The sequence below is a fragment of the Rutilus rutilus genome (assembly GCF_951802725.1).
Source record: "Rutilus rutilus genome assembly, chromosome: 22".
Classification (NCBI taxonomy): domain Eukaryota; kingdom Metazoa; phylum Chordata; class Actinopteri; order Cypriniformes; family Leuciscidae; genus Rutilus; species Rutilus rutilus.
This window is the reverse complement of record NC_140227.1, coordinates 19,456,196-19,481,236: the sequence shown is the minus strand read 5'-3', so window position 1 is coordinate 19,481,236 and position 25,041 is coordinate 19,456,196. Positions and strand designations below refer to the sequence as shown.

Here is a 25,041-nt window from a genome sequence, read left to right as displayed (position 1 = left end):
TCCCACTTTCAATATTCCCTTAAATAATGGTAATGTGCAATTATAGTCATCCACAATTATGTATGATTTTTGCAAAGCATAACGCTATTATGTTGCCTATTAATCCACTGCCCCCTGCCAAACATGTGTCACTATTTTTTTCCTCTTCAGGCATTAATCAATCTCTCAAAGTTCCTGTGTTTAGACAACAGGCTCTTTGCGGTAATTCTGAGGTATGTAAGAGCACTGGAGCGGGGAGTACTGAAGATGGATGTACCATTTGCTGCTGAGAAGAAGAGCATCACCAGCCTGAGGCTCTTTTCTCAGTGAATTTAAGAAGCCGAGGGCAGTTTTGCAAATCTCTAGAAACCGGAGTAGCTCGTTGTGGTGATTCCATTTCTAAAGACTGAATATTTGTTCCTATTATAAGTGGAGGATATTTTTCTGTGGAATGATGCCCCTTTTAGACCAACAGCATAAGGGCTCCATGAAACGTAATAACAGATGGAAACGTAGCCCAAAATCCTGATTAAGAACATGATTTAAAGGTTATATGCATTGAGGTGATATATGATGTCCATTCTATTAAGTATGTTTACATGCTTGGTTAAAAACTGTCCGAGTATAATTGACAAGGAGATTAAATGTGCACTCATTGCACACTGTATTTTGGATTAAAGGGATAGTTCACCCAAAAATGAAAATTCTGTCATCATTTACTCACCCTCAAGTTGTTCCAAATCTGTATGAGTTTCTTTGTTCTGCTGAACACAAAGGAAGATATTTGGAAGAATGTTTGTAATCAACAGATCTCGGTCCCCATTGACTTCCATAGTAGGAAAAAATATATACTATGGAAGTCAATGGGGACCGAGATCTGTTTGGTTACAAACATTCTTCCAAATATCTTCCTTTGTGTTCAGCAGAACAAAGAAACTCATACAGGTTTGGAACAACTTGAGGGTGAGAAAATGATGACAGAATTTTCATTTTTGGGTGAACTATCCCTTTAAGTGCAAAAGGCCAATTGTAGTCCGATTAAGGCATAATGCATGCTAGATGAAGCCAAGCTAAAAAGAAATCACATTGTCTAGTTCTGTTTTTGAGACTTAACAAAAACCAGACTGGTACTTATATTGACTGTTTATATGACATTCAAAAAAATATATTATTACTTTGACTGAAATCAAACTTTTAAAGCGCATGTAAACACACTAGGTGTCCTGCAATTGACGAAACCTTGATATCAGTCCAAAATGTTTTAATAATAGCTCAAAATAGAATTTAACACACAGTCATCTAAATTATTTCAGAAAGTGGTATGTTGAATAGGAAATTCAGATAGACTTATGTACAGCTTTGGGGTTGGGAAAAGACCAATGATCGACATAAAATGAAAGGAAACCAATTTTAGGACGAGACAGTCAAGTTAGAGAGAGTGTCACTGAAACAGGAGGGCACATCAACCACAAATTGACAACAAAAAAAAATCAAAGCAAACAAAGTTACTGTAAAATGACAGCCTGTAAAAATGGATTTCCCCATATTTGAGAATATAAGAGAACCGTTCACAATCCCCAATGCTGCTTTGTTTTCTTTCCCGGATAAAAGAGGGGTTCACCGGTGCCCTCTGACCCTTCTTTCACTGGATATGTCTCTCATTACTGTAGCTGTCCAGCAGTCAGAGCAGCGCTCATGTACTGTGCATTGAATAGTCACCTGACAAATGGGTAAAGAAAAAGCCCATTTTGAATTCAATTTTCTCTTTTTACAGAAAGAGTTGTCACTACTTTCCATGAAGTGTGTCCCATTAGCAGCCTGACAGGATCCGTTCCTTTCATCAGTACTGAAAGAGATGGGATCTCTGACGTGCTTGCTTTGTACAAAACAGTGTGCATGTAGACGTGGATCTCTTCCCTGTCACCAAATGTTTGCCTTCATTGCTGGAAGGAATGGCGTCATTTTCCTCACGGTTTCTCCATGACCCTCTGTTCTTGTTTGACATGTTTGAACAAAGAGGCTGACACATAATGTCGAGGCTGTGTGTCCATCACTTGAACATCTGTTCACTTGGGTTGGTTTTTTAAACAAGGGTCTGCAATATTTCAGGAATGAGGGAACCAACATAGGCAAACATCCCACAGAGCAGATTAGGTCATAAGTTTGTGGCCCTTGTCGATGTATAGATCAGTCTATATTTAGGGGAGAACAAGATTTTTCATTTATGCGCTAAAAACGTTCCCTTTCTCTGGGAGGGTCTTTAACTTTGGAGTGTTATTTTGGGGTCCTTGCACAGAGCACAATTTAACACACTGTTAAAGAGAGAGTACATACAACATTAGTTATACAACATTTAAGACATCTCCCTTTATATCAGCACTTTTCATAATGCCTGCTTTGAGATAGTCAGTTTAATTTTTCACCACAAAAAAGCAAAGTGAATTGTTGCCCTCAGCCTGTAAACCACCTTTCAGAAAACCACCTCTCACCTTTTCACCTTTCTTTGCTTTTCTGTGTCAAGTCATTGTCATCTTCAGTATTAAAAATATATAAGTGCGTTTCTTCCTACAACCATTTGGCCTGTTTTGACACAGGCTCATAAAAGGTGGGTGGTTGCATATAAACAGACTCTACATGAACAGTTATTTATGATTGGCAGCACAGCTTTAGTGTCCTTTGATGATATATTGAATGTGAATATATGAACAAATGCTTTTAATATACATGTGTTGTATCTTTTTTTGTTACAAAATAAATACAAATATCTTTTTTCTTTTCTGTCTTTTTGTTATTATACTATACTTGAAACAGGGTCGCTGTTATGTGAAGCAGGTCTGCTATGTAAATTTATAGTATTGTTTATTTCAGACTTTCAGTAGTTTAACTGTCAGATCAGATCAGCTTTATGTCCATCCTTCTTGAACTCTGCTCAGCATGCCTCTTTTGTTAGCCCCCGAGAATCTTGCGCCAGCAAAGTATTTGTGAATTCTTTCCCTCTGCCATCTGATAGGACTTTGTCTGTGTCTTGCTGATTCAGATGCTTAACTGGTATTGGAGAAGTCATGAAAGCCTTCGCCTCCTGGGTCATAATGGTGGTGTGGGGTTTCTCAAATTCCAGCATGTGGTCTTTCCAACTGAATGAGGCTCCCCCATTACATGCTCGGGCCATTAATAAAAGGAGCAGAGCTGATACCGCCAACAGGACTGCTGGGGTCAGGTCTGGTAAAGGATCTTGCGTGGGCACCTCTTTGGTCCTTAGGTGGACACATGAGGTGTCATTTGGCCCCAAGTGCAGACAAACTTTGTAATGAGTGCCTGGTTGCAGACGGGTTAGGTTGAATCTCCTGGTACCAGCTAGAATTCGAGTGCTGTACCTATGATGTTCTTCTAGACTACCATTGGCCACCCAAGATAGATGGGCAGTTGGAATGTTACGGCTTGCTTGCCAGGTCAGTAAGGCATACCTTTCTTTGACATCTTGAACATCAAAGCTATCTTCTGTCTTTTGAGTATTTGCCCGAATCATGTCACCCCCCTCCACCTGTAGAGTCAAGCTTCTAGTATCAGCTCCCACTAGGTTCTGCGCAACACAAGTGTAGAAGCCGGCCTCTTCAGCAGTGACTCCAAAAATCTCTAATGTGCCTTCTGTGAGAACCTGATAACGCCCATAACTGCTGGATGGAGTCAACCTCACGCCTTGGGGAATGACCCAGTAGATGCTTGGCTCTGGCTCTGCAAGTGCTCGACAGTGCAAGGCTACGTTGTCTCCATGTTTGACTTCAATGTAAGAGGGGAATGTGCTTGGGGCAATCAAGGGCAGGCAGCTGTCTGCCATCTCTCTGAATGAGACTTCTTTAACTCGCCGGGCTTTCAGCTCAGGAGGCTCAGAACAGAATGTGGATTGAGGCTCAATGAAACGGACTGGCTTGTCATTGTCGGCTCCCACCCAGCGGATCAGGCAGTCACAGCGAATAGGATTGGTGTGCAAGCTGATTTCTTGAAGGCTGGGCAGCGACCTTACTGTCTGGCTATGCAGGGCACTCAAGGCATTACTGTTCAGCATTAGACTTTCCATACTCGATAACTTTTGGAAGGCCTGAGGGTGGATATAGGAGAGCCGAGGATTGTTTGTGATTTCCAGTTTGGTCAGTTCAGGCAAGTTTTCCATTGCTGAGCGCTCGATAGAGATCAGCTCTTCCATGTTGTTTAAGCCAAGCTCCTTCAGGTGAAGCATGTTTCTAAAGTCTCCCCTCTGCACTAGCTGAATGGGGTTCTTGTTCAAGTCAAGGAACTTTAGACCTGGCAATTTTTGCAATGCTTCTTTTGGAACCTTTATTAGGTGATTATCATAAAAGCTAATGCTCTCCAGATTTTGAAGTCCCTCTAGCGCTCGTTCCGAGATCTCGCGTAAACCCATGCCTGCCAGGACAAGACTACGCAAAGAGCCCAGTGGTTTAAAATTTAGGTCCTGAATAGTGTCCACAAGGTTTCCACCAATCATGAGCACCTCCAGTTGTGGCATAGCATGGAACCAGCGCCGATCAATTACAACCAGTCGGTTAGAGTTGAGATGAAGCCTTATAAGTTTATCCAGACCCTTAAAGGCCCCAGGGGAGATGCTTCGAAGCCTGTTGTGATTTAGGTACAACTCCTGCAGGCTAGGGAGACCAAAGAAAGCTGCTTCTGGGAGGTGTCTCAGCTGGTTTTCCTCCATGTGTAGGCTAAGAAGAGCTGGCAGGTCAGTTATTCTCAGGTTGCGGGTACTGGTAAAGCTGTTATGTGAGAGATCCAACTCTGTCAGATTGACAAGGCCCTGGAGTTCACTCTGGTCCACAGAACTGATGAGGTTACTTTGCAGCCGGAGGGTTTGTGTCTCTTGAGGGAGGGAAGTGGGCAGCTGGATAAGCAGCAGGTCATTGCAGTCTACTGTAGGAGCCTCTCTGTACACAGACTGGGGAGAGTACCAGGGCTTGATCTGGCAGACACACTGGTGAGGGCAGGGCACTCTCCAGGGCATGGATTGAATGACCAGGGAGCTTGTGACTCCAAGCAGCAGATGTGTGTGCAGAAGAAGTATTGCAATCTGTCCCATTTTCATAATTAATATAAACTGATCAAATTTGATGTAGATTCACTGTGAGCTAGACCCTTCAGTCTGCTTTTAATACCAGTCTCTCACTTATCTCTCAGGTTCATGTAACAGGAGAGCCAAGGGTTTAGTTGAATTTTGCTAAGAAAGTTGTCTCAAAGACTAAGCGTTTCTTCATCTCCAGTCTTGTGAAGTAGTTACACGAGTATCTCAAAATCCCCTTTCCGTCTCCTTCAGATGGCTTTAATTCTCTCCAGTCTCACTCCAATGATCTTACATCCTAGCACAGTAGAGTAAGTTTTAGGATTGGTTTAGGGGCACACCTGGAAAAGACAAAAAAACAAACAAAAAAAAACTATTATATCATGAGATTTTATAATTCCATTTGCCAGAGCATGCTGTATGATTGTAGTAGCTTCATATGTTGTTTCTCTTTTCACTTTGTTTGCAACAAACTTGTTCCACAGTTGTCCTTTTTCAATAATCCCCTTACACTACAGGCATTTTTTTTGTGTGTGTGTAAATAAAACTAGAATACAATATAGTAGTTAAGTCATTGTTATAAATTGTTACTGTAAAGAATGGAAAATATTTTGGTTGCTTTCAACACACTTTGCATGCTTCTCAGACTGTATATTGTAAAGAGCTCCACTAAATTAGTTCTGGGACATTGCAGTTGAATTTCTCTGCACGTCTTGTAGATGGCGGAAAATGACTACTGTGAAAATACGAGAGAAATGCAGGCTGAAATTTAGTTAGCCTAATTCATGGCTTAGGATTTAGCTCTGCAAATAATCAGGGCCCTGGTATTACTCATATGCTGGAGGCTGGTAAGGAATGGGGAAAATATGACATGTTTTTGGCTAAATTCACAAGACTCGGACTCAGAGGGGACATAAAAATGCATTAAGAAAGGAAACTCTGACTGTGGTCTAACCTACTTTGTTTAAACTTTGTGACACGCTGCGTAGAGGAAATCTTTTAAAACTGTCTTCTTTGGATTTAGAGCTTCTCTACTTTTGGAGAAGAGTAGAAACCCTTTTCATAGTTAACTTTCAGAACATCAGCTTTGGAGTTAATGCAATTTTATTTTTGCACGATAAATTGCCTGGTTTGGTTTAGTTCCTGTCATTAGTGTATGCTCTCACCTCACACCCTTCAAACTAACCATACTGTATCTTTGAAACAAAAATCTTCATTGGGGTTCAGATAACATGCATGACATTGCATAAGTCTAGACAACAATGCATATTATATTCTTTTCTGGAGATGACTTTGGCCCCTTCACAGCACCTCATGCACCCCAGCAATGCAATATTCATGTGTCATTTAGACACCACATCTACATGGTAGAATGGCAGAAATACTAGCTCTGATTATAGTATCCACCCTTTTCCTCCCTTCCTCAAAGCTCTGCCACAGTAATCCATCCTTCTCCTGAATACCCAATTAGTCGTAATGTTCTCTCTGTCTCTCCTTTGTCCCCCAGGGATCTACCTGCCGGTTCAGAGACTATTTGTGCTTCCTCTTTGCTCTCTCTCATATATGCACACTGGCGTGGAGGGATAGAAGAGCGATCCATAGCTATCAACGGGCCCATGTGAGCAAGCCCTGATCTCTCCCCCGCCAGCCATCGTCTTGTGCACGTCAACTACAAGCTCATTTACAAAGTGTCAACTTCTAAAGCAGAAGCTTGGCCCTTGATGCACCCCGTTACCTTGGCCCAGCTGGTCCTGGGACATGTTGCGTACTGTCAATTCCCTGCCTGCGTCGTAATAAATTGTGAGGGTGTCTTGAGTGCCCCTAATGTGAGGAGAATGGAGACGTTTGCATGTGGGCTGCTCGCTTGTGCATACTGAATAATGCATTTGCAGAGTTCGCCCACTAATCTTTCTTTTCACTGCTTTTAGCTCTAATTTTGGCCAGAAAAAAAGCACGCTAGGCTAGACAAAGTGCATCCAGGAGGCCTCCAGAAGGAAACAGCTGTTGTGGTGCCATGCAACAGGTGGTCCCATCTTGTAGGTACCATTTTGTCATCTCTAAATAAATGTGTTTTCACCTCTTGCTGTCATAATGTCATTAGGGCTGGATAGCAATACAGATTCAGTTCAGTCTCGTGTCCATTTTGCTTGCATAAAGTATATAAATATATAAAGTTCATCTTGAGTCTTTCTCAACGAGTCCTTAAAAGGACTGGCTTAAAAGTATCTTTTGTTTGTGACAATGTGGCTATAGTGGTTGCGCTCTGTTTTTGATTTGTTCATGAATTGTACTACTACAAGAGTGGTGAATGTGTTTCTAGTACGGACACATTCTCCACTCCTCAAGGTTTTTGAGATGCTGTCTGATGCAGTCTGCACAAATGAGAATGGATCTGACATGTTTCAATGTGGCCCTGAAAGCTTCCTGCTCATAATAATCGTCTTTTGTTGACCTTAACAATGGATTGTGCAAGCTACTATTATCTCTCCTGGGAATATAATGGCAAGACATTAAAGACATTTTGACACCAGCTTGAGATTTGACCAAGGAAACATACAATCCTGTCACTACCCTGACAAATGCATCCCTGCAAAAGCTTTCTTTTCTGTCAGATTCTTTTAAAACCCAAATAAAACCGTGCTTTGTTTCAGTTTAATCTCAATTTATGTTCTTGATTTGCTTTGCAGATTGCAGGGATTAACCGAATTTGCTGCCGCCGGTTTCCTTACGGCCCTGATGTTCATTCATGGCATGATTGCTGATAGGCGAGTTTACGAGCCACCTCTGGCTGCATGCTGATGCCTGGATCTCTGTGCCAAAGCTCCTCCTGTCCTTTCCTTCAACAACTCATTTCAGAGCTTAACGGTGAGTGGAAAAGAAAAATGGTCTGTTTGCACTCTAGTAGTAATGCAGATTTGCCAGACTCTATGAATAATTCTTTGTGGTTGCACACACCTGGAAACGATTGCCCGGTCCTCAAAGGTGAGTTTGTACATTGCATTAACGGCTGTTTTGGGTCGAACACTATTTATGTTTGTTTTTTCTGTGCCAAAGTAATAACTTCACACCTGCTTTATTTATTTATTTCCTTTGCTTTTGCATGCTTTTATCTCATTAGAATTCCAGTCCATAATCCATACCATCACAAAAACAACAACAAAAAAAAAAAACGATCTTATCTTCGTGTATTATCATGGTTTTCTTCTTCGAGCCATTTTTCTTTGAAAAAAAAAAATGTGTATGCTGATTAATGTTTCATCAAGGGACTGAATTGACTGGCAGTATTCATCATTTATGAAGCATGCTTCAGGTTAAGAAATAAAAGGGAATATCTGAATCAATGTAGAATCCATAAATTGTTATGGGATGTGAAATGGTCCACACGAATACAGAACACGCTGCAGAGTGTATGATGTTCACAGATACTGAATGGACCTGACGGTCTTAATTCATTAGAGAAGACTCAAAAAGAATACTTTAGAATTTGTCTTACCACGAACTCCAATCCTGACCCCAAGATATATTCGAACACTTATGGACATGTCACTCTTACACATTATTTATTATAATCTTAAATGCAATTACATTAGATACAAAATATGACACCAAGTGACACCTGCACACACAAAAAAATGCTTTCTTGGCCATCTTTTTATTCCAATTACTTCTACTTAGACTTTAGTCAGTTTAGCACCATATTGAATTTGACACTGATGAAAAATGAGGTTATGAGGGATAGTCTTACAACGGCATCCACTGTATAAAAGTCGTAGATCACATAATTTTCACAACACACAACTTGGTTGGTTTCAAGGTTTTTTTTTTTTTTTTTTTTTTTTATCAGAAAGACGTTTCATCAGCTGAACAATTGGATTGTTTTTAAACAACAGCACAATCCATTGAATGCACTGTACTTCTACCCCTCACAGCCTCATTTTTATTCCTGTCAAAAATTAAACATGGCACTACCCTGACTAAGGTCTATTATACATACATGCATAAGTGTGGCTTAAATGTCCAAAAACGTAGATATCTTTAAGATAGTAGTTTGTCTTGTGTGTTTTTCTGTAAGTGTGTGTTTTTATGCGTGTAACATTGGAATTGAAAGAACTTTACTGTCTGTCTCCTGCTTTCACCTGCACTGACCTTGCCAGCCTATTTTCCGCCAACTTAATTTCAAGCTCTGAAAGCACAACCTGACTCTACTGCCACACATACTGTCTCTCTCTGCCTCTCAAAACTTTATTTTGACCCCTTTTGCTTCCGGTGGCCCTGACTTTTCCTGGAGTAACTTGCACACAGTCTTATATCACAGAAAGTCTTAGCTCTTGATTGTATATTGTTATATTACATTACATTATATGAATTAGGATATACATATGTAATCTAACATGATCTTTTATTGTTTTATTAAATAAATGAATAAATGTGTGTGTGTGTTGTGTGTAAATCAGAGGATACATTTTTACATCTAGCAGTGAATAAATGGTTTTAATCTTAATCTAATAAAAAAAATGAATTGCATCTGTACACATTTGTGTGCTTTTTTGTAAATGGAACAATGGAAAAGCGATATATTGGAGCCTGTCAGCTGTGTGCTTGAGAGAACATATTGCCCCTGTTACTTTTCTTGTTAATAACAACAATTATTATTACAGATTATTAATAAAACTCATAACGCATTGACAAAATAAAACCTCCTGCTCAACAATTGGAGATGCTTGTTCTGTATTAGATGACACAATCATAAATTCATAATGTAGTAGTGACAAACTGTGGTGGGGACTCATCTATGCTAATGTCCTGTGCAATAGTGACCAGATTTCCAATATTATCCAAAGCTACTGCTTTCCCAGTGTCTGTTTGTGTTTATTTGGTTGCAAGTAATCCTTATTTGTTCCAGTCTTTGCAAGAGTTGTTTGTTTCCGAGGCGTGTGCACGCACACACACATAACTTATGCATACGCAAGCTTGGTTTAAGCCAAAAAGTGAGATCCACACCTGGTTTCACTAACCCTTGAGACAAAGAAGAAAGCGTTTGAATAATAACAAGGGGAACAACACCTGAAGCTGCGACTGCACGAGTTAATTGAATATTCCTCTTTATTTTCAGAAGAGGCTGAGAGAAGCAGGGAGAAGGGCCCTTGAGCGTGTCAGCATTGGATTTACCCAAGGCTGTCCGGCGTCAACCGCTGCTTCGTAAACATCGACTTGGTGTCGTGGTGACTCAAAGCCAGGCTAATCCACCATCGCCACAGATGGAATCTGATTGGGGATTTTCATCTTGTTATCTTTGCCTTCATCAGCGTGAGTCTGTCTTACCAAGGCTTTGGGCAATTCCTCCAGGGGACGGAAGGGTGAGCACTCTTGAATTATCATGACTTCAAAGGAACTTCGCTGCCTCCATTTAAAAAAAAAATGTATTAGACACATGATCTGGGATGAGCCCACCAGCATTTGAAGAGAAACGAGAAGGCTGTTTATAATGGCTTTTATGTACATGGACGTCTTTGACCATGGCGCATTTTGTTTAGTTGCAGCTGTTTTTGAATGCAAGAGCTTGTCCTGTGTGAACGACCCCTAAGCCCCTTTCATAAGCGTCTTTGTGTAATCACAATGCACCTGATGGAACATGATGGAGTCATTTAGAGAGTGAATAAAAATGTTTCCTTAAAAGCTGTGCAGAGCTGCTCACGTATCACAGATTATACCGATTTGCTTGTCTGTCCATCTTCAAATCACGGTGATGTAAATGTAAAAGACATTGATCAGTAACATGTAATGCCACTGGCCTTTCTTCTTCATGTTTCATTGAAAGTTTCAAAAAATTATCCTCCATATAAAAGATTTCATACTAAAGCTACAGGTTTAATATATAGATATTATCTGAGAGGCACACTGGTCATCAATTAAAACTAACTGACAGCGCTGCATATTGACTATACATACATATAATAGCTATTGCTCATATGTCCATCACATTGCTCTTTATAAAGCAGTTTTATATGCTGGATAGATGCAAACTAGGATATATGACCAAGAATTATTCCAACCTTACCGCAGCATCCCCCCCACCTGCATCTCAGGAGAGTGTCGTATATTCTCATTCACCTTCCTGAGGAATATTGACCTTTGTAATAATTAGATGAGTGCTGCGGCAGCGAGTTGATAACAGCTTCTTTTCAGAGCGGGACAAGAAGCAGTTCACTACAAGAATGTGTAATCTAGACCAGCTGTTTGTTTTTTGTGTGTGTGTTTAAATGTCGTATGTGCTTTACTAATAAAAAAAAGTTGTGAGATCTCTCTCTCCCTCTCTTTCTCTTTCTGTTGTAACCCTCTGCAGAGCCACCGTCATTTATTTCTTGGAAGGAGCTATTGCAGTTCTCGCTGCAGAGTTGCCATGGAGATCTGCCTCCGTGTTCCACAAGGTCAGTGTGAAAGTTGAAGGAGCTCTGCATAACAGGTCTGCTCCTTCACACAGCCCACTAAAAATATTAATAAATACTTGTGTGTTTTTTTTTTTTAAATGTAGTGGTAATAGCATATTTATAGATGTCTTGTTTCTTATCTCTTATCTTTTTTCACATATACTTGCGTATTATTACAGTCATTTTGTCAGTTTACAGCATTTAAAAGGGCCATTTTACTTTCATAATCGGACATATTTCTGAGTAAACAGGCTATGCAATGAGGAAAAGTGTAGGGCGTGAATTTGGTCAATCAGGCCACATTTGTGACTTGGTCAATGATTAAGTCCCCATTATAAAATTGCAATATATATATATGAGCAATATCACACCAGTAGGATAATCATAGCCGTGCTGATATATATATATATGAGTATATATCAAGACTATGGGTGTGATATTGATTTTAAACAAGTTTGACGGCAGAAGTGTGTACTGTAAGTAAATAAATAAGAAACAGCAACAGTATTTTTAAAAACGATCTTTTGTGTGGAACTAATAAGTAATTTTAATAAATAATGTGACGTTCACTGAAGTTGAAATCACAATCACTAACCCCTTTCTTAATACCAAATATGTATACAAAAATATACAAAATATTATTTATTGAACAATGATATTTAAATGAACACTAATAGCCATTATAAAAGTATAAGAAGTTTGTACAATAGGAAATAAACACAAGCAAACAGTTCGTCAAAAGTAAAAAAAAACAGTTAGTACGGGATTTACGTTAAATAAAAATATAAAGTTATGAAACTTAACTTTGTCCTTGGTCAAATCGATTTGCCCTGTGACAAATAATAGATTAATAAGGCCAACTACATTCTTGCCTAAAAAACTGTTCAAACTACATTCCGTGACACAATAATATATTATTATTTGTACAATTATTGTGGGTTTGCTCTTCTGCCATTGACGTTCGCTGTGAGAAATGCTGGCGCTATATCCAGCAGAAACAAGTGGAGTGATACAAATTGTGAAACAGTTAATGTGTGATATTAGTCGATTAGCGCATTGCTCGATTTTTCACCGGGCTGGTGCTGGAGTTGGAGCTGGTGCTCAGATTTGAGAACCAGAACTAACTATATATTGAATATATTTTAAATGTCATTTATTCCTGTGATGGCAAAGTTGAATTATCAGCATCATTACTCCAGTCTTCAGTGTCACATGATCCTTCAGAAATCATTCTAATATGCTGATTTGGTTCTAAAAAACAAAACAAAAACACTACCTTACATTATCAATGTTGAAAATAAAAATGCTTTTGGTGGAATCATTTTGTCTGGATTCTTTGATGAATAGAAAGAAGAAAAGAACAGCATTTAATTGAAATAGTAAAGACATTTTTAATTTGACAAAATATTTCTGTCACTTTTGATCAATTTATCTCACTGAAAAATGTAGGTGTTTTGTAAAGGCCTCATTTATAGCTTACAGTGTGTGATGACAAGAGAACTGACAACCTAAACTGGCATTTTTCATCAGAGGGATCACTAGTGTCCAAGCGTGAACGAGGCAGGTTTCCTGGACGGAGATGCAGAATGACAGCAGGGCTTATCAAACGCTTTTTCTCTCAAACAACAGCCACTTTGACTTTTGTAGAAAGTAAAGAGATGTCTTTTGACATCTCTTTATGCCCCAAAAAAAGTCCCTCTGTGGTCAATAATTTTATCCCTTAAAACTCATCTTTGATCACCAAAATGACATATTTAAAAAAAAAATCCTTGAAAAAAGAATGTCTTCATGCTTCATTGAAAAAAGCTTGAATGTAACTCTACACCCTTGCCTCATTTACTATCCGCGGTTCTATGAATATGCGAATTAGCCCCGCCTCCACTCACTCGCACCAGCTCAGAGATCCACTCGTCGGCGATCACACATTGACGTGATTGGTTACAAGGTAGTTTGTGACGTCAGAAACACCAACGATTTCAAACCGATTTTTTTGCGAGAAAATACTTAGCAATGGTGTTGACTTATGAATTTTCATAAGGTTTGTCTTAAAGCTTATTAAAAATACCACATAGACATATAAAACCACAATTTTCACCACTGGGGGTCTTTAAACTGTTTTAGAACAAAATTAGTACAGTGTACATTTTATCCTAACTAAAGTGATGTCTGTTGTAAAAAAAATAATAATATTTTGTCAAACTGAACATTTGGCTACACTTTATTTTAAGGTGACATAGTTACATTGTACTTACTCAAATAAGTCCTGAGTGATATTAATTAACTACATGTAGAGGTTGTACTAATTAACATGTACTAATTTATATTAAGTACAATATATAAATTTAAATTAAGGTTGTACTAATTAACATGTACTAATTTATATTAAGTACAATATATAAATTTAAATTAAGGTTTTTATTTGTTAACCATAACTATCAAACTAACATGAATGATCAAGGTGCAATTGTATTGCTCAAATATTATACAGATCAAATTTTGTTACTTTTTTAATCATTAAGTTGGCTTGAAAAAGAACAGTTAAACAGTTACATTTTAATGTTACTGGTTTTATTTGTTATTTAGAGTATTACTTTTTGTTTGAGTTTGAATGAATGTCTTTTATTGACTTCAATATTTATTCATATTTATATATTTATTACATTTAGCATGTTTTCATGGTTCAATATAATTTTTATAATAAAGTTCAGCACTGTTTTACTTGGAGTGTTATGTTTGTTTTTATCCAGTATCAATTTTAAAAACTATCGGTTGATTAATCGGTTATCGGCAAGTATGGCCCAACCATCGTTATCGGTAAAATCCACTATCGGTCGACCTCTAACTACATGTACTTTCTTTAGAGTTACAGGTTTGGTTTAGGGTTAGTTACTTGAAATTATGCATCATTTACTGTTATTACTGTAGTAAGTATGTGTAACTACGTCACCTTAAAATAAAGTGTTACTGAACATTTTTCTTTCATTTTCTGGTTGAACTCTTTTAACTCTCTTCTTCTTTCTAGTTCAAAGATACAATGCTAAGTATTTGTTTCCGTTACAAAAGAGGCCTGAGGTTTTTCATTAATGGGAAAGTCTTTCACATGTGGAGTAAACATCAGCTCTTAAAACATCTCTCGTATTTCATCTTTTATATTTCAGGAAAGCCCTGCAGTGATTCCTGAATGCATTTTCTTAATCAGCATTTTTGCACCTTTTTGGGGGTGCTGATTACAGTATTTTCTCTCTTACTAAATGTGAACAGTGGCCGCTTGATGCACTGTGTAATTCTATAAATGTGTTCATGTCTCTGACATCTTATTTTCTCTTTTCATTCGGTCTGTCTGGGTTGTCTGTTAAGAGCTGTGGTGTTGTTGAGCGACAGATGGATATGCCAAAGAAAGTGAAACTTAAATATCAAAGATAAATCAGGGGTTAAATTACAGAACGCTGCCGCCAGGATTCTGAGCAGAACCAGAAAATATGAACGTATCACACCAGTCCTCAGGTCTTTACACTGGCTCCCAGTTAGATTTAGGATTGATTTTAAAGTATTATTACTGGTATATAAATCACTCAATGGCCTAGGACCTCAATACATTGCAGATATGCTCACTGAATATAAACCCAACAGATCACTCAGATCATTAGGATCATATCAGCTAGAAATACCAAGGGTTCACTCTAAGCATGGCGAGTCTGCTTTTAGCTATTATGCCAGCCGCAGCTGGAACCAGCTTCCAGAAGAGATCAGACGTGCTCCTACTGTAGTCACATTCAAATCCAGACTCAAAACACATCTGTTTAGCTATGCATTTACTGAATGAGCACTGTGCCGCTGTTCGTCCGACTGTTGGTCCAATTTTTCTAAACTGTTTTAATTATTCTTATTTCTTTTTATTATTTTAATTTCTTCTATGTAAAGCACTTTGAATTGCCATTGTGTATGAAATGTGCTATATAAATAAACTTGCCTTGCCTAAATTGAACTGGAGCAAACGGTGTCAGTTCTAGTCAGAACAGAACAGACAGAAACTAACAGAAACAGTTCTAGTCAGTGCCCGTCAGTTTTCCATTCCAGTGAAATTGAAAGAAAACAAAATTCTGGTAGACATCCAATGATATGTACAGTACTAGCAATTTTGAGTTATATAAAAATATATGCAGTATATGTACACTATTGTTCAAATGTTTGTTTTTTATGTTAAACATGTGAATAATGTTTTTGAAAGAAACATTGTTCACTAAGTATTATTTATTTGATCAACAATGCAGTAAAAACAGTAATATTGTGAAGTATTATTAAATACTAAGTATTATTAAAGTCGAAACGTTTCGAGATTAAAGTCGACCCGCAACGTAAAAAAAAAAAAAAAAAATTCTGTAAAAAAAAATGCTATCATTTCGAGATTAAAGTCGAAATGTTTCGAGAAAGTAGAAATGTTTCGAGATTAAAGTCGAAACGTTTCGAGATTAAAGTCGAAATGTTTCGAGATTAAAGTCGAAACATTACGAGAATAAAGTCGTAATATTTTTAAAGGTGCTAATCTAACATGGCATTACCATTAGGACGTTACAAAATATACTGCGCCAGAATAGACTTTACAGGCGAAAACACTTTTCAGACTGGATGGAGGTAGCCAGCTTTATATCTGAGGAAATAACGGGATACGGCCAAATGATTGGATACAGAATGATGCACCTAAAATGTATCCAGAACGGTGAAGAGGGAATCAGCGCGGATACTGTTAAGTGTTCTCGACCCAGATAGTGTTGCCTATTATAGACGAGCACGAAAACACGTCAAAAACACTGCCACATAAAGTTGCGATCAGATTGTGAACCTACTCCGGCGGAGTCTGTGCTCGTCTATAGGCGACGCCATGATAATGCATGTTGGTAGATTGGCACCTCGAATTTTCTTTTTGTTGAAAACCCAGATAAAAGTAAAAAGCTACTATTTTGTGTAGATCCATGTCCGAGGAAGTTCGACTTCACAAGTGCATTTATTTACACAGACACACACACACAAAATTCAGAATTGGAAACATGCCCTACTATGCACCAGTGGACGCGCGCCGTTATGAATGCACACACACGCAACTAGAAGACTGTATTCTCTAAACGTTTCGACTTTATTCTCGAAATTCTTCTTCTTTTTTTTTACTAGAATTTTTTTTTTTTTTTTTTTTTTTACGTTGCGTTTCAGGGCTTCCGTAGTATGCATCCTTGCTAAATAAAAGTAAAAAATCTTACTGACCCCAAACTTTTACAGTAAATGTTCTTGTAAAATGGCAGAATAGTATCACTGGACCAACACTTTAGTGATATCACTTATCATTTGTTTGTATTGCTGTTGAAACTCAAAGTCTCTCTATTATTCACTTCTCTCTTTTTGTTTACACCAGGATAACGGCAAAAAGGTGACGTTGAAGGGATACATCTATCTCCAGCTGAAAGAAGGGGCAAATTAAACGCGCAAACTGATACGTTCAAATGCGCAGCTCAATTAGACAGCCATTACCGAACCTCACCGGAAGTGACAAGAGAACAAGAGCAAGGAATCAGCCTGTGCTGTTTGCAGATCATGAAAGAGAGTGTATCCTCAAGCGTCCTCTGAAACTAGCTCTGGTGGTTGAGTCTTCCATGCTGGTCCCCTGCTGGTGGGAGGATGACTCATGCTCAGAGTGACCTTCTGTCATACCACCCTCAATAATATTGACAGAGGCTTGCCTGTGGTCCTTACATTCATCTTCATTAGCACTTGGCTTTAAGCATCAATGTCAGTGTCCACTCCTGGGAGGCTTTCATTGCTATCTCTGCTTCTGTCTGCCCCAGTCGCCACATCTTTCATCCTCTTCCTGCCATTGCTTAGCTTAGAGGGAGCTCAATCAGACTATCATCCGAGACATGTTTGCCTGCAATCTGCCCTTTTTACTTTGGAAAACTAGGGCAAAGCAGAAGAAAACATCGATCTAGGAAGATAATTGCTTAAAGGTATAGTTCACTTTAAAATTAGAATTTGTCATCATTTACTAACCCTGTCGTCCTAAACCTGACTGACTTACATTCTTTATCAAATAAATGCAGCCTTGGTAAGCATAAGCGACTTCTTTCAAAGACAAAAAAAAAAAAAAAACCTTTGGTTACACTTTATTTTAAGGTGACATAGTTACATTATACTTACTCAAATAAGTACTGAGTGATATTAATTAACTTCATGTACTTACTATAGAGTTAGGGTTTGGTTTAGGGTTAGTTATTTGTAATTATGCATAATTTACTGTAATAAGTGCATGTAATGGGCTAACTTGTTACTACATCACCTTAAAGGGTTAGTTCACCCAAAAATGAAAATTCTGTCAGTAATTACTCACCCTCATGTTGTTCCAACCCCGTAAGACCTTCGTTCATCTTCGGAACACAAATTAAGATATTTTTGATGAAATCTGAGTGCTGGATCACTTCTCCATAGGCTGCTAGGTGGCCCAAACTTGCTGGCCCAGAAAAGTTATTAAAGAGATCGTTAATATAGTCCAAGTGGCTACAGTGGCTCAATCTTAAGTATATCAAGCGACGAGAATACTTTTTGTGCGCAAAAACAAACAAAAATAACGACTTTATTCCACTATTCATTTCCTTCTCTCTGGGCCTCGTAGTGTTTTTGCGCTGCGCGTCTGTGTTATACGTCATCACGCATCACACACATGACCAGCGTCGGCCAATAGTGAGCCAACGTGGTGACGTGTAACACCGACGCGCTGCGCAAAATCACTACGCGAACCAGAGGTCCAGAGAGAAGGAAATGAATAGTGGAATAAAGTCGTTATTTTTGTTTGTTTTTGCACACAAAAAGTATTCTCGTCGCTTGATATACTTAAGATTGAGCCACTGTAGCCACTTGGACTATATTAACGATCTCTTTAATAACTTTTCTGGGCCAGCAAGTTTGGGCCACCTAGCAGCCTATGGAGAATTGATCCAGCACTCAGATTTCATCAAAAATATCTTAATTTGTGTTCCGAAGATGAACGAAGGTCTTACGCGGTTGGAACAACATGAGGGTGAGGGTGAACTAACCCTTTAAAATTAAAAGTTACCCAAACTTTTAAACAGTAGTATATATTCCAAGTATTCTAAAGCTGTATGATATGGAACAAACTCAAATTGAAATAGTTATTTTCTGAAATCCTCCCCTCTACTGCAGCTCTCAAATATGGTGACATTAGAGGAATTTAACAAGTGAAGAACCAATAATGTTTGGATGTCCTTCAGGACCTAGATATTATTCTTAATTTCACTATTTTAGTTACACAAAAGAAGAAAGTTATAGAGGTTTGGAGCGAAAATTTGAACTATACCTTTCATTTTCGGTAACTTTGTGCGTCCAGTTTAAAGCAGCACTCAGTAGCTTCGGGATTTCTTCGCTGTATTCTCGCTTTTTGCTCGCAGGTTTCTCTCTAGAGCTCCCCCCACAGCTTCGGAATAGATATTTGGCAACACTGTTGTAAAAACTCTTTGGTGATTCTCAGACACCAGAGGCTAACAGATCAACGACATCAAAGCAGATGGGACATTCTTTAAAACGTCTTCTTTCTTTGGGTTCGGACAGCGTAAGGGAGCGCAAAAATGACAGTATTTGAGCAGATTTCTTTTGGCCGTAAAGCAATTGTTTACATCGCGAGACCTGATATCACGCGATACTTCCTGCCGCGGCTGCCGGCGGCCCGCCGGCTCAAAGTTGCAAGTGCGAATTTTCCGCTCACGGGCACCAGGGGGGTGCGAAACGACCACCATTCAACCCGAAATAAGTAATATAACCATTCCAATGACTCCGAAGCTGTTCAGTTAAGGTAAAAAAGTTACTTAGTTCACCTTTAACAAGAATATAGTCTGCGTGGTTCATGTATTTCCTGTGTTTACATAGTTTGTTGCAGTTACTTTATCAGTATTTATGTCCTAGTCTGTACAGTACATGCGTATGTTAACGTTCGCTGCACAGAAAGAGTCATCCATCTCCTGGTCAGCATGGGACCTACTGTTGAAGACCACAGCTAGCAGGGCTCTGCCGCACATCAGTGTATCCCTATCAGCTTCAGCGCGGTCAGAACAGGTAAGGATTATCTTTACTTCACGCTGGTAGTCTCTCTAGCTCTTTACACAATCCCTTCCCCGCTGCTGCTGTCACACCCAGAAAGACGAAACGGAAATGCTGTCCTTTGGTGCTTTAAATGAGCTGTGTGTAGGCCTACATCCAAAAAATGTGCACACTGCCGTAACATGACCCTGCTGAGAGTTTAAACACAGCATGAATGTTTCGCCAATTATTATTACGTTAGCGACCCGGATCTATCACGGACGTGTCTCTACCTGTCGCAATAATACAAACCTCTCCTCATATTAGAGTAACAATTACAGAAGAATAAAATTAAGCATATTTTGTTAACTTTTGGAGCTTGGAAGGGATCAGTTTGAGCAGATGTTATACCATCATCACTGTTTTTTTGTTTTTATCTTAAAAATCAATATTTTGATCGCTGTTAGCTTCTTCACCAGATCCAGCATTAAGTGACAGTGACACTAGTATTTAATTGCGTTTAGTACTTGCTCTGCAGTAAATCACTGAGCCATTTCAAGTTTGGCTGATGATACTTTTATTCTATGGTTTTCTGCCTTAAACAAGCATTCTTTTATAATTTTATAAATGTTTTTCTTGTTATATTGTTTATAATTAATTGATGGAGGAATGCTAAGAAGGTTGATGTCTAACTTTAAAAAATGAATGAGGATGAGGGTAGTGAAGGATGTCCCGGGTCACCCGAGGTATGCGTTTTCATAACCAATTTTATTGTCCAAATTTAAATTATAATATAGGCTACGGTGAAATAATGTGATTTATGTAAATCTGAAGGGGTGTATAAGGTCTACATTCACTACCGTTCAAAAGTTTGGGGGTTGGATTTTTTCAAATGTTTTTGGCTGTGAAATGTATTCAGTTCAACATGATTCAATGAAGAATTAACATAGTATAAATGTCATATACTGTATATATATATATATATATATATATATATATATATATATATATATACAGTACACTAACATTCAAAGGTTTTAGATTAGTATTTTTTTTTCTCAAGTCTCTTATGCTCACCAAGGCTGCATTTATTTGATAAAAAATACAGTTGTTTATTGTGAAGTATTATTACAATTTAAAGTAACTGATTTCTATTTTAATATATTTTAAATGTAATTTATTCCTGTGATGGCAAATCTGAATTTACAGTATCATTACTCCAGTCTTCAGTGTCACATGATCCTTCAGAAATCCTTATAATATATTGATTGGTGCTCAAGAAACATTTCTTATTATTATCAATGTTGAAAACAGTTATACTGCTTAATATTTTTTTTCAGGATTCTTTGATGAATAGAAAGATGGAAAGAACAGCATTTATTTGAAATATAATTTTTTTGTAACAATATAAATATCTTTACTGTCACTTTTGATTAATTGGATGCATCGTTGCTTAAAAAACAATTAACTTCTTGCAAAATAAAATAAATACATTTGAACAGCTTAAAAAAATACTAGAAACAGTAATATTTTTTTATCCACCTTAAAACTAAAATGTAATGTTATGACATTACTTATTTTGGTTTTATACAGTTATACGTTAGCTTTGTTATAGCAATACATAATATTTTGTCATGAAGAAAAGTAAATTTTTAACTTTAACTTTAAAATTGTTTTGTGACAGTTAAAAGTCACTTTTACATTCAGAAATCTGAAATAGTTCACTTAACAATTGTGGCAAATTGTTTAAAATGCGATATTTACTTCTCAAATGTAACTTTTCACAAATTTACAGTTTGTTACTTATCGTTTTTGGTATTATCATCAGGTTTTATTTATTTGTACAGATTTGTATTCTAGAGCATTTTCAAAACACTACTGCACTTCAACCTCACTGCAACCAAAGTGCAACATATGAAATACTTGAAAAGTGTTTTGTGCTTGCTGGGCCATTCCACCTCAAAGCTTCAGTGCCCACATTTCTCTTTCAAACAAGCACATACACACAAAAACACCTGACAGTTGTAAAATTTAAGTTCAGCACTTTTTGTTTGTGTTTAAAAAAAAAAAAATGTTATCTCCTGCTACTGCATTATGTTAGATGTTCTAGCCAGAACTCAGCTTTCCAATATAGCGCACCCTGCTTCTGCCTTCCCATCTGATGTTATTCAATCTGTGAATCTAGGCTACAGAATGTCACTGCACTGGAGGCAAAACATGCATCAAATATGCAGAATAATATTAACCTGCTGGAGCTTTTTTTCCCCACGAGGGTCAGCAGTGAACGAGACTGATCGATTGTTTTTTGCAAGTTGCCGGGTAAGTATTTCTTTTTTCCTAACAAAAGCATTGCAGATTGCCTCATTTTAAGAGTGCTTCGCCCTTCTTTGTTTCGCCTCCATGTTTTTTTTTAGCAGTCGTTTAGCTTGACGGATTCATTGGTGTGAGGTCTCAACTTCATCACCACCTACGAGTTTAACTTATATTTATGCAATGAAGCTTACATCCCCTCTGCATGCTTGCATCCACAACTTCACAAGCCCACTTTGCGCTCTTTGTTTCCGTATTTATTTTCATTTTCGTAATAAAATCAAACGGTGGTTCCAGAAGCCGCGGCCATCGATTGAGGCTGACACTGATTGATGAGCCGTTTTTCCATTGTGCTGATGGATACACTAATGGAGTTCAGTCTCAGCGCAGGGGTTTAAGTTTGATTAACTAAAACCTCCTGCAGGCCACAGAGAGCCAGACTCCTCCACTGCTGCGCCATGAACCCCAGTCAGCCACTTACTGACCTACACAATCTTTCAAAACCTTCAGGATGTGTGTGAGAGAGTTTGTGTATCTGCACTTGTGAGTGAAAACCACTCAATAGACCTTTACACTTCACCTTCGCTTTGAAAAACTGCAGAACACATGTCAAACGCTGAGCTTATATCACGTTTGCTTTGTTTGTGTGTCTATTCTGGCCAGCTATAGACTGCCTGTGCTGACATGCCAGTGTGTGTGATATATCCCTGGCAGAGTGTGTGGAAACACAATGTGGGTACAAGGCAAAACTGGCTTGCAGAAGACCACTTTGGATGAGGACATATGAGACGCTTGGCTCATTCTAGATATCACAATCCATGACTGAACCATGTTCTCAAGAGCTGTAAGAGTCCTGGACGCTTCATAATGGCTTCTGTTTTGCTTTTTCCAAGATGTATTTCTTCCACCTACATAATAATGCATGAATCCAGGCATTTGAATGCATCTATACACCACAGGCAATGAATTTAAGTGTGGTGCATTGATCTAAAACTAAATACACTGAATTTCATCATTATGCCCAGTGTGTTACAAGGGGCGTCCCGCAATAGAAGAAAGAAAAGCACACTTTGATTTATTCATGTTTTCATGCATCCCCTTGTGCAAAGTTAATTGCTATTGTTTTCATGCAGTGCATTATGTATTCTTCAATATACTTGTGTTTTAATGTGCCATGTCCCGTGATGATTATTTGTTAATTAAATGTAGTATGTTATGCTATTAATATGCAGTATAGTAGTTCATTTTAGGATCTGGTTTGGTTTAAAGATGGTCATTATTATGGACAGACTTAATTTGTATTATTATTATAATAACTTTCAGTCGCTTAAATTTGCGCAATAGATTTTCAAATGAACTGTTGTGTTAGTTTGTGATATTATCCTTCATTTATTTATTTATTGTGGATCAGTTGGAAAAGTTGATTAATTTCTTATCATTTCTTATGTCACCATATGTAGGCCTGTAGAATACCCCATGTTTAGATGACGTGTTACTGGTGCTTGGAGGCTGCTGACCTCTTCCTTACCCTCTGTACTTTCCCTCCAGTAAATGACGCCCTTTCCTTTTCCAGTGCCCATTTTGGAGTAGGCTACGGAGTGATGTGGCAATAATCCCAGCATGCAATATGGTCCTCTCAAACCTCCAGGCATTGACGCACAGCAGACAAGCGCTGCCACTAATAAACTTTTAATTAGCTTTAGAGGAGACGGCTTTCATTTACAACAGGGGATAGAATCTCAGAGAACTGCGACAGCATCACAAAAAACGGCTATTGTGAGATTGGAAATTTACATGTATTTATCTCTTTATTTTCTATACATACATCTTTCATAGCATTACAATGATTGCAATAATAGCCCACCTTATGTTGTTGTCAATTATTAAATAGTTTGCTTTGTCTCTCACATAAATCTGAAATCACTGTGAACTGAAACGAAATCTTCCTTGTGCCTTGAGAAAATCTCTTCATCATTCCCTGTCTGTGTTTGCTTGCTGCCCTCCTGGCAGTCTCTGTTTCTATGCCTCCTCTGAGACCAAGGGTGTGTGTTATCCCATCACCTAAGATAATTGAAACAAAGCCATCTATCAGCCTACTTTGGTAATGCTTAAAGGCTCTATTCTCTCTGGGCTACCCTAAGGGGAAGATAGACAAGATACTAGACTGAAGACTCACATTTGAGACAAGATGCCATATTGTCCGTCGTCAAGCAGATGTTATATGATCATTGGCCATAACAGAAGAAAAGTAGTTATTTTCAGTTTGCTACGAGTTATTTCAGCCATCTAAGATGGCATACTATCCATCCTGCATTGTGTGTGATATTCAGATTAGTGCGTCCTAAATGCTGAATGGTAACAGTACATCAAATGCCATTTCAAATGGATACATGCACGTTTTTTCTGCTAATATTCTTATGTTAATGCTATAAATACATAATTTTCTGACGCACAAAATGTATTCTTGTATCCACGAGGATTATTATAAAACTATTAAACTAGGAAGACATTAAAAAACAATACACAAAACACACAAATTACTAAAACTTTTAACTAAATAAATGAAACTGAAAATACAAAAATAAAAATGTATTCAAAATACAGTATAAAAAATTATAACTCAAATATACTAATATATAAAATTTTAATCTTTATATACGGGTTTGGAATGACATCAGGGGGAATAATTAATGATAGAATTTTCATTTTTGGGTGAACTAACCATTTAATTAAATTCTTTATGCTAAAATTTTTATAAAAAATGAATAAAAACATTATGATTTTTGGAAGTGATTCATTCATGTTGTTGTTTTCTCTCTATTTAAAGGTGAAATGTTGATATTTAAAGTTACAGAGGAAAAGATTCCACACAGACAAAGGGAAAAAAACCTTAACATGCAAATGTTTCCTGGGTGTTGCATTTAGTGAAGATGTGCCTTTGTTAATTAGATTGGCTCTTGAGGCTCTCCAGTAAATAACCTTCGCTTAGCTCACACTGCAGAGTGATCTGCAAATGGGTCATCGATTGAGAAGCCTGACAGATAGCAGGCCGAACCCCCTGGTAAAAAAAAAAACTGAGGGTCAGAGCGGGACCAGAAGATCTGACAACCCTTTGTCCCAGCCAAGGATGAATTAAGTTAGCTTGCTGAAGCTGCTCTTTTAATCCAGGGCTCCCCGGAT

The 25,041-nt window shown here is 38.0% G+C and overlaps 1 protein-coding gene across 1 annotated transcript in view; it reads right to left on the bottom strand.

The window, feature by feature from the left end:
* Positions 1-2,772: 2,772 nt before the first annotated feature.
* The window catches only part of lrrn2 (leucine rich repeat neuronal 2), a 46,962-nt gene continuing 24,693 nt past the window's right edge, over positions 2,773-25,041 (bottom strand). Inside the window, exon 2 of the mRNA XM_084395055.1 lies at positions 2,773-5,391. Coding sequence (XP_084251181.1) covers positions 2,909-5,077 — 2,169 coding nt within the window. The 5' untranslated portion in view covers positions 5,078-5,391 and the 3' untranslated portion in view covers positions 2,773-2,908. The remainder of the gene's footprint in view (positions 5,392-25,041) is intronic.